This window comes from Vanellus vanellus (assembly GCF_965231255.1).
Source record: "Vanellus vanellus genome assembly, chromosome: 19".
Classification (NCBI taxonomy): Eukaryota; Metazoa; Chordata; class Aves; order Charadriiformes; family Charadriidae; genus Vanellus; species Vanellus vanellus.
Window position 1 is genome coordinate 7534188 of NC_138924.1, and position 9291 is coordinate 7543478.

A 9291-nucleotide genomic window follows, 5' to 3' on the forward strand; every position below is an offset into this window, starting at 1 on the left:
TAGAGCTTGACTTGCTTAGCGTGTCCCCCAGGAATCCCTCTCCTCTGCCATTTGCTAATTGAAAACTGCTAACATTTGGGTCTGGAGCAACTGCCGCCCTTAATGGGGAGCTGGCTGGAGCGTGCGTTGGTGGGACTAACACATGCTCGCAGGCTGTCATCTGCTCGTCTCCATCTCTAGGGAAAGGGGCAAATACTCCCATATGCTGCTCTGGTTTCTGAAAGAGTGAAGTGGGGGCTGGAGCCAGACAGCTTGTTGTTGTTATTTTCTTTTATTCTCCCTCCTCCAAGCCCCTGTTAGGAGGTTAGAAACCACGGGCCGGAGGGCTGCTGTTGGCGGCAGCCTGGGGCATGAGCGCAGAGCAAGATGAAGCCACGGGAGCACACAGTCCCCCTCTGCCTGCAGCATGGGGGGGGGGGGGGGGGGGGTGTGTCATGGCAGACCTTCCATGTCCGCTCCACCGTTGCCCAGCCCAGACCCTACCGTGGGTGGTGGCTGGGACACGGGTCCCTCTGCGTGGCAGGGGCGGGTATGGGAGCCGTGTCCCCCCCCCAGGCCTCGTGTGGTACCCCCTGGGACACCCCACTGCCAAGGAGAGGACTCAGGGTCAGCAAGGACAGCGTGCTGTGTGCCCCCCACCCCGGAGACAGAGCCCAGCCCTGGGTCAGGGGAGACTGCGGCCAGGCAAAGGGGGGGTCTGCAGGTTGTGTGTGAGCCCCCGGGGTGGCTGTGCCCGATGTGATGCTCCCCAAACCCCCGGGTGGCTGTCCCTGGTGTGGAGAGTCCCAAAGCCCTCCTGGGCAGCTGTCCCCAGTGCGGTGGGTCCCAAACCCCCCTGGGATGGCTGTGCCCGATGTGATGCTCCCCGGATCCCCGGGGTGGCTGTCCCCGGTGCAAGAGGGTCCCAAAGTCCCCCGGGGTGGCTGTCGCCTGTGCGGTGGGTCCCAACTGCCCCCGGGGTGGCCGTGCCCGAGGCGCTGCCCCCCGAGCCCACGGGGTGTCGGGGTCGCCCCAGCCCGGTGGCAGCGGGGCGGGGAGGCGGAGCCCGTCGGGAGGCGGTGCCGGTGCCCGTCCCCCGGGTGCGGGGCGGTGTCAGGCCGGTTCCACCGCCCCGTCCGGCCCCCGGGCGGAGCCGGGCGCGGAGCGCGGAGGAGGCGAGCGGGGAGCGGAGGAGGGCGAGCGGGGCGGCGGGATGCCGGGCTACGACTACAAGCTGCTGGAGCGGCCCCGGCGGCGGGTGCTGTGCCCGCTCTGCGGGAAGCCCATGCGGGAGCCCGTCCGCGTCTCCACCTGCGGCCACCGCTTCTGCGACACCTGCCTGCAGGAGTTCCTCAGGTGAGCCCCGACGTGAGGCCACGGCCGCCCCGTCATGGCGACACGCCGCGTACCCCTTCCCTTGTGGAGCCACCCCCCGTCACCCCCCGATCCGGGGGTCCGCATACGACGGGGGGGCAGCGGATGCTTCATCATTCCCCCCCCCCCAACCACCACCCCCGCCGGACCGGAGTGCGGGGTGCCCCGAGGGTGCGGGGGCCCCGGGGGTGCCCCGGACCGGGGAGGGGGTGCGGGGCTCGCCCAGCCCGTGACAGCCGCCCCACGGGGTGCAGCGGCCCGTGGCCCCTCTCGGTGAGGAGGAGGAGGAGGAAGAGGAGGGCCGGCTGAAGCCCGGAGCGGCGAGTTTCGAGCGCTTGCAAAGATTTGTGCTTAACCCCTTCCTGCCCCGACCCCGCCGGTGGAAACGACCGGGTGGGGGAAATGGGGCTCCGGCCACCCCCGTGCCCACGGGTGAGCGCGACCGGGCCGTGGGAGCTCGGTGGGACCGAGAGGACGGGACCCTTCCCCCCCCTCCCCTCCCCCCGCGTTTTGGCAGCCCCGGCCCAGCTACCGGTAGCCGACGGGGCTGCCAAAACGCGGGGCATATACCGGAGCCGGTGCTGCCGGGTTTTTGGCCACCGTACCCGGTGCGGGGTCGGGGGATCTCACGGTGGCACAGCGTAGGGGGTGTCCGTGCCCCCCCCCCCCCCCCAACCGGGGCGGGCGGGCGGTGGTTCCAAGCGCCACCCCCTCCCCCGTGGCCCCGGTTTCCGCCGCCGCCTCCGGCTGCGCCTCGCCCCGCCGAGGAGACCTTTGCCCGGGCCGGGGGCCCCGCGGGCACGGCCGCCACCGGCTGGTTTCTGCGAAACCGGGCGTTCCCCGGGGACCGTGCCAGGCAGCGCCTCCGCTCCCCTCCCGCAGCCGCCCCGCGGGCACCTCGGCTCTACCGGGACGGCCGGACAGTGAGGGGTCCCCTCCCCCCCGACAGCGAGCCCCCCGCCCCGTTTGCACCGGATCAGGTTTGGGGATCTCATGGGTTGAGCCGTCCAGTCCCGGGGTGGCTGCCGGGGGGGTCCCCCGCCCCATCCCCTCGGGGTGCCGGGGGGGTCCCCCGCCCCATCACCTCACTGCGCCCCAACACGCCACGAAGGTCAGAGGCAAAGACGGTCCCCCCGGGCGCTGCCTCAGCACATTCCCTGCCCGGCCGAGCGTGAGGAATGGGGAGGCTTTGTCGGGGATTACGCGCTGCCTTTGGGTCATCGTCCCACTTCCCTGCCAGCCCCGGCACCCCGACACCATGCACGGGGTGCAGGCAGGGCCGGCTGCCCCCAGAAAGGTGGCAGGGTGATGCCAGCCGTGGGGCGATGCTGTGGGGTGATGCCAACCATGGGGCAATGCCAGCCGTGGGCTCCCCGGAAAGGGCTGGGTGCCCAGCCCTGTCCGGGAGCAGCCTTATCTCAGCGGGTGCCTGGTGACTCCCATGGAAACACCCGTGGCAAACAGATCGGGCACGTGGCAGGGCTGGATACGGCCGTGCCCTGCGGGCTCGCACCCCACAGCACTGGGCTGTTTTTTCCTAGGGGTCCCTTGGCACCCCAGCACAGGCATGGTGGCTACAGGGGATGTCACTGCGCTGTGCCGGGGCATCCCGAGCCAGCACGTGCTGGGTGGCACTGCTGGCTCTGTCGTGCCGTCTCGCATCCACTTGGCAGCCCCGGTGGAGGCTGCGCCGGTGCCTGCCAAGGGCGCGCGGCGCTTAAACGTGCAGGAGCTGTGCACGGGCAGGGTGACCTGGTAGCCTTGTCCAGAGCCACCTCAGGGACACCAGAGCCCTGGAGTCCCTGCATGTCCCTGCTGTGCATCCCCGTGGGCAGCACCCACAGCTTCTCACTCCAATGTCCGTCGGGGCTGGCATATCAAGTGCCACCATCGTCTGTCCCCAGGCATGGTGTCGTGGGGGCCGGGGGTGATGGTAGCTTCTGGTCAGCCGTGTCACAGACTGGGCTGCCCGTTCGGCTCCATCCTCATCCCTCCACCCTACGCTGCCCCTCTGCAGGTCAGGGCTGAGCGGGACCATTCCCACCTCGGGGACGGGTCTCAGGAGGAGGACCCCGTCCTGGGGGTCCAGCAGGATGGGGCCCCCTCTAGGGCAGCTGTTCGTCCCCTGTCCTGGCTCACCGCAGTGGCTGGTGGGGCCATTTCCTGCGCAGCGGGAGCCCCCAGGGTTGTGCATCCGGGCTGCACATCTGGCATCCAGCTGTTGCCCCCCCACCCCCGGCCTTGGCCAGAGCACCTGGGGCTGTGGGTGCCCGTGGCTGCTGCCGGCACCGCTCCTGGCCAGCTGCCGGCACCCTGCCTTAATCCCAAGGGACCGGGCTGGGCGAGGGGGCTGCCGGGGCTCCAGATGGTGCCACGCTCATGGCGGCTGGCCCAGGCCCCCGGGGACCACGGCTGCCGTGCCTGGCTCGGGCGGGGGGAGGACTGCCTGGGGGGTGTCTGGCGGGGGCATTTCCCAGCTCAGACAGATGGAGCGGGATTAGAGCTGCAGTTCCCAAAGGGCCGCGGGTGGATTTGGCGCAGGGTGAGCGCTCGGCGGTGGAGGGGCAGCACTGACGCCCTGGGGTGGGATGGAAGGGGACCCCATGGGACATCATAGCTGTGTCACTGGTGACACACCGTTCCCCAGTCCCGAGTGGTCCTGACCCCTCTCTGTGTCTTGCAGCGAAGGCGTCTTCAAGTGCCCGGAGGACCAGCTGCCCCTGGACTATGCCAAGGTGAGCGCGGCACATGGATGGGGTACCCCGTTCCGAGGGGACGTCCCCATCACCTGTGCCCCCCCGCCAAGGGACTGGCCCCGCGCTCCGCACACCCGCCTGGCACAGCCGCGCCAGCCTGGCACGGGCGCCCGTGCGGAAGCAAGAGCCCTTTGTGCTGCGGGACCGGGGAACGGAAACCCGCTCCCGACAAAGGGCACTTGTTCGTGTGCCAGCGGGGGGGATCCGGCCCCGGGCAACGTGCCTGCGGCTCCCGGCCAGGCTGGGGTGGGGGGTCCCTGTGCCCCCGCAGCCCGGTCTGGGATGCTGATGCCCCTGGTGCCGCCTCCCCAGATCTACCCCGACCCGGAGCTGGAGGCGCAGGTGCTGAGCTTGGCCATCCGCTGCATCCACAGCGAGGAGGGCTGCCGCTGGACCGGGCTCATCAAGCACCTCCAGGTATGGTCCGGCAGGGTGGAGGGGGGGCCAAGGCTGTACCCCACGGCTGCCCCTCACTGTCTCTGTGGTCCCCAGGCCCATCTCGGCACCTGCGGCTTCAACGTCATCCCCTGCCCCAACCGGTGCAGCGCCAAGCTGAGCCGCCGCGACCTGCCCGAGCACGTCCAGCACGGCTGCCCCAAGCGCCGGGTCAAGTGCGAGTTCTGCGCCAGCGACTTCACGGGGGAGGCCTTCGAGGTGGGCAACGGGGACGCGGGTGGGGGGCACGCTGCCAGGGGTCATGGCTGCGGTGGGGGACACTGTTGGGTGCGATGTGGGGTGCAGTGTGGGGACCTACGTGGGCTGCAGGGCATCATGGGGACGCAGCCTGGCCATGGGGACAGAGCCTGGATGGAGGACACCATGGGGGGACAGCATCGCCATGGGGACAGCCTGAATAGGGGACACCATGGGGGGACAGCCTGGGGACAGTACAAGACACTATGGGGGAGGGCACAACTTGGGGACAGAATCTGAGTGGTGGACACTATGGGGGCCACAGCCTGGCCATGGGGGGCACCATATGGCCCCATCCCTGGCAGGGGTGGCCCATGCGGGCAGCTGGAGGGTGACGGTGCTGCTGCGGTCCCCAGGGCCACCAGGGCACGTGTCCCCAGGAGAGCGTGTACTGTGAGAACAAGTGTGGGGCCCGCATGATGCGGCGCCTGCTGTCCCAGCACACTCTGGCCGAGTGCCCCAAGCGTACCCAGCCCTGCACCTACTGCTCCAAGGAGTTCGTCTTCGACACCATCCAGGTGAGGTGGGGCCCATGGGGACCCCTCGTCCCACCAGCTCCCAGCCCAGGCTGACAGACACTCTCTGTCCCCAGAACCACCAGTACCAGTGTCCCCGGTACCCCGTGCCCTGCCCCAACCAGTGCGGGACACCCAGCATCGCCCGGGAGGATGTGCCCACCCACCTCAAGGAGAGCTGCAACACTGCCATGCTGTTGTGCCCCTTCAAGGAAGCTGGCTGTAAGCACCGGGTGAGTGTGTCCCTGTCCCCATCCCGCCATGGCATCCTTGTGCTGTCCCCACCATGGCGTGCCTGTGCCCCGTGGCATCCCCACACCTCTGCCCTGCCATCTGACCCATCCCTTGTGGTGTCCCTGTTCTGTTCCATCCCATCCATGTGGCGCCATGGTGTCCCCGTCCTTGTCCCGCCTCACCCCTGTATCGCTTTGCCACCCGAGTGTCCTCACGCCATCTCAACCAGGTGTCCCATTGTACCCATGGCATCCCTGTGCCATCCTCCTCCGGTACCCCCATGCTCCAACGACATCTCCATGACATCTCCACAGCATTCTTCTCCTGTCCTGTCCCACCTTGTGTCCTCCCCCACTGTCCCATGGCCCTGGCATCACCCCGGCTGATGGTCCTGTTGTCCCCACAGTGCCCCAAGCTGGCCATGGGCCGGCACCTGGAGGAGAGCACCAAGGTGCACCTGGGCATGGTGTGCGCCCTGGTGAGCCGGCAGCGGCAGGAGATCCTGGAGCTGCGGCGGGACGTGGAGGAGCTGTCGGTGAGCAGCGACGGGACCCTCATCTGGAAGATCGCCGACTACGCCCGCAAGCTGCAGGAGGCCAAAGCCCGCAGCAACTACGAGTTCTTCAGCCCCCCTTTCTACACCCACAAATACGGCTACAAGCTCCAGGTCTCGGCTTTCCTCAACGGCAACGGGAGCGGGGAGAGCAGCCACCTCTCCGTCTACATCCGCGTGCTGCCGGGCGAGTATGACAACCTGCTGGAGTGGCCCTTCTCCTACCGCGTCACCTTCTCCTTGCTGGACCAGAGCGACCCTTCGCTCTCCAAGCCCCAGCACATCACCGAGACCTTCCACCCCGATCCCAACTGGAAAAACTTCCAGAAGCCGGGAGCTTCGCGCAGCTCCCTGGACGAGAGCACCCTGGGCTTCGGCTACCCCAAGTTCATCTCCCATGAGGACATCAAGAAGCGGAACTACGTGCGGGACAACGCCATCTTCATCAAAGCCTCGGTGGAGATCCCTCAGAAGATCCTGGCCTGAGCCCCGGTGCTCCCGGGGGTGACAGGACGTGAGCCGGGCACCCATCCAGGGGTGCCCCAGATGGTGCTGAGCCCCTGCCCGCAGCCGGTGCCCCCGGCTTGGGGACGCCGCCGTGACCGCAGCCGGTGGCTCTCAAGTAGGCAGGGGCTGGGGCTGCTCCCCCACGTCCCTCCCGGGGCTGGGACCCCCCCTGCAGCCCCGGCTGCCCCCCCCCCCCTCAGGGCAGCCCCTTCTCAGGTGCCTGGGGGTGCTGGGGGGCTGGGCCCCCCCAAGCCCCTCACCGGGGGGGGGCCTGGCAGCCCCCGCCGGCCTCGCTGGGGACCCCGCAGGACCCCGCAGCCCAGAGCCATATTTTGTAAGCTGGTGCCCCCCCTGCGGGAGCGCTGTTATTTATTACCCCGGGCCGGGGCCCGCTGCCCCCTCCCCGTCTCTTTTTGTTGTTTTGGTTTTTGTTTTTGTTTTTTCTTTTTTCAATAAACTTTTCTTGTATTTATTACGGCCGCCTCAACATCCTTCCTCCGCCTGGCCGGGGATGGGATGGCGGGGGGGGGACGGGGACACAGGGCAGGGGGGGTGTCACACTGCAGCTGTGGGTGCTGGGGACGGGGGAGAGCCGGGGCTGGGCTGGGGGGCACGGGCGGGGGGCGGGGGGGGGGTGGGTAATCCCTGACCCACATCCCGACAGCAGACGGGCTCAGATGGAGCCGGTTAATTCGGTAATCGCCGGCAGAGGGGCTGTGCTGGGGGCTGGGGGGGGTGGCACCAGCCCCGGGGTGCTGTTGTCCTGCAGCCCCCCCCCCCCCTCCCCCCCAGCCTCTCATTAGCTCTGCGGTAATTACAGCCCCGGGGGGAGGCAGAGATTCAGAGCAGACGGGGGGGGGGCACTGGGGCTGTTTTGGGGGGGGGGGCCGGCTGGGTCAGACCTCAGCTGTGTGTTCCACCACCCCACCCCCCCCCCCACCCCCCCCAAAATCACCCTGGCAGCGATGGGGGTTGGGGGGTGTCGCCGTCTCTGCAGGCTAATCCCACAATTGCATTAGTGCTACCCCGGCTTAACACAATTAGCCCCTAATTAGCTGCACCCCGGAGGCTCGGGGGGGGTGTGGTGGGGACAGTGCTCCCGGGGTGTCCCCCCCCCCCCCCGAATGTCCCCCTGGGTGGGTCCCAGCCCAAGCTGGGGGTGGCCCATCGCTGCCCGGGGTGGTGGCACAGCCCTGGGCTGGGGGGCACCGTGGGACCCCGCGGGCACCAGTCGGCCCTGGGGAATGGGGAGAGCCGCCTGCCCAAACTGGGGCCCAGTGCCAGCCCCAAACGATGCCCGGTTCTCGCCCATACTGGTGCCCAGTGCCACTTCTACACTGGAGCCAAATGCAAGCTCATACTGGTGCCTGATGCCAGCCAATTCTGGTGCCCAGCATCAGTCTGTACTGGTGCCCAGTGCCAGCTCATACTGGTGCCCAGTGACAGCCCATACTGGTGGCTGTTGCCAGTCCTACGCTGGCGCCAAATGCAAGTCCATACTGGTGCCTCATGCCCAGTGCCAGCCTGTACTGGTGCCCAGTATCAGCCTATACTGGTGTCCATACTGGCACCCAGTGCCACCCTATACCAGTGCCCATTCCGAGCCTTATAACTGGTGTCCAGTGCCAGCTCCTACTGATGCCCAGTTCTTGCCCGTACTGGTGCCCAGTGCTAGCTCGTACCGCTGCCCAGTGTAAGCCCATACTGTTGCTTGACTCCAACTGTATGCTGGAGCAAAATACACAGCCCATACTGGTGTCCAGTGCCTGCCCAAACTGGTGACCAATAACAGCCAATTCTGGTGCCTTGTATCAGCCTGTACTGGTGCCCAGTGCCAGCTTATATTGGTGCCCAGTGCCAGCCTGTACTGGTGCCCAGTGCCAGCCCCTACTGAAGCCCAGTTCTTGCCCATACTGGTGCCCAGTGCCAGCCCCTATTCATGCCCAGCTCTTACCCATACTGGTGCCCAGTGCCAGCCCGTACTGGTGCCTGCCGCCACCGGAGCCCGCTGCCGCTGCCGGTGCTCGGCTCGGGGGCGCCGCCGCGCGGTGTGTGCGGGGCCGTTCCCGCACCGGACCGGCCGGGGGGAGGGCGGCTCTCACCCCGGGAGGGGTCGGGCGGACCCCAGTCTGTGCCGTGGGTCCCGCACCCCCCCGCCCCATTCGCTGCTGCCAAACCCAAACTCGGCAGCACTTTCCCTCCCCCCCTCCCCCCCTCCCCCCACCCCCACCCCCACCCCCCGCTTTTTTAAGGCTTTTTCTCCTACAGAGCCTTAACCCCCCCGTTTGCCCGGCTCGGGCTGAGCTACATAAGGGTAAAAGCATCAGCCAACGCCTGCCCTGCATACGTTTTATTTATAGATGTGTATATATATATTTTTATATTTATTATATACATTTTATTTATATATGTATGTGCATACACACACAAAGACTGTACAGGACCTGTCCTGTTCCCAGAGCCAGGCCCTACAGCGGGGGGTGTGTGTGTGGGGGGTGGCAGCCTCTTCGTGCACACCATTTACCTTAAAAAACCCAAAACAATACAAAAAAAAAAAAAAAACCAAAAAAAACCCCACCAACAAAACCCCCTCGCCTATAGATTATTTAAGAACTAAAAGCTTTGGCTGTTGTGGCAAAGCAACACTGGGGACGGTCTATGCGGCAGCTCCCGACTGTGC

At 67.1% G+C, this 9291-nt stretch overlaps 1 protein-coding gene across 1 annotated transcript; it reads left to right on the plus strand.

Moving 5' to 3' along the window:
- Window positions 1-1192: 1192 nt before the first annotated feature.
- On the plus strand, window positions 1193-6590 carry TRAF4 (TNF receptor associated factor 4; the record flags this gene model as incomplete). Its single annotated transcript, XM_082493063.1, has 7 exons — window positions 1193-1335; window positions 4037-4088; window positions 4422-4526; window positions 4602-4763; window positions 5159-5320; window positions 5395-5550; window positions 5958-6590. The coding sequence occupies 7 exons, from the start codon at window positions 1193-1195 to the stop codon at window positions 6588-6590; spliced, it is 1413 nt and encodes a 470-aa protein (XP_082349189.1).
- Between the last annotated feature and the right edge of the window lie 2701 nt (window positions 6591-9291).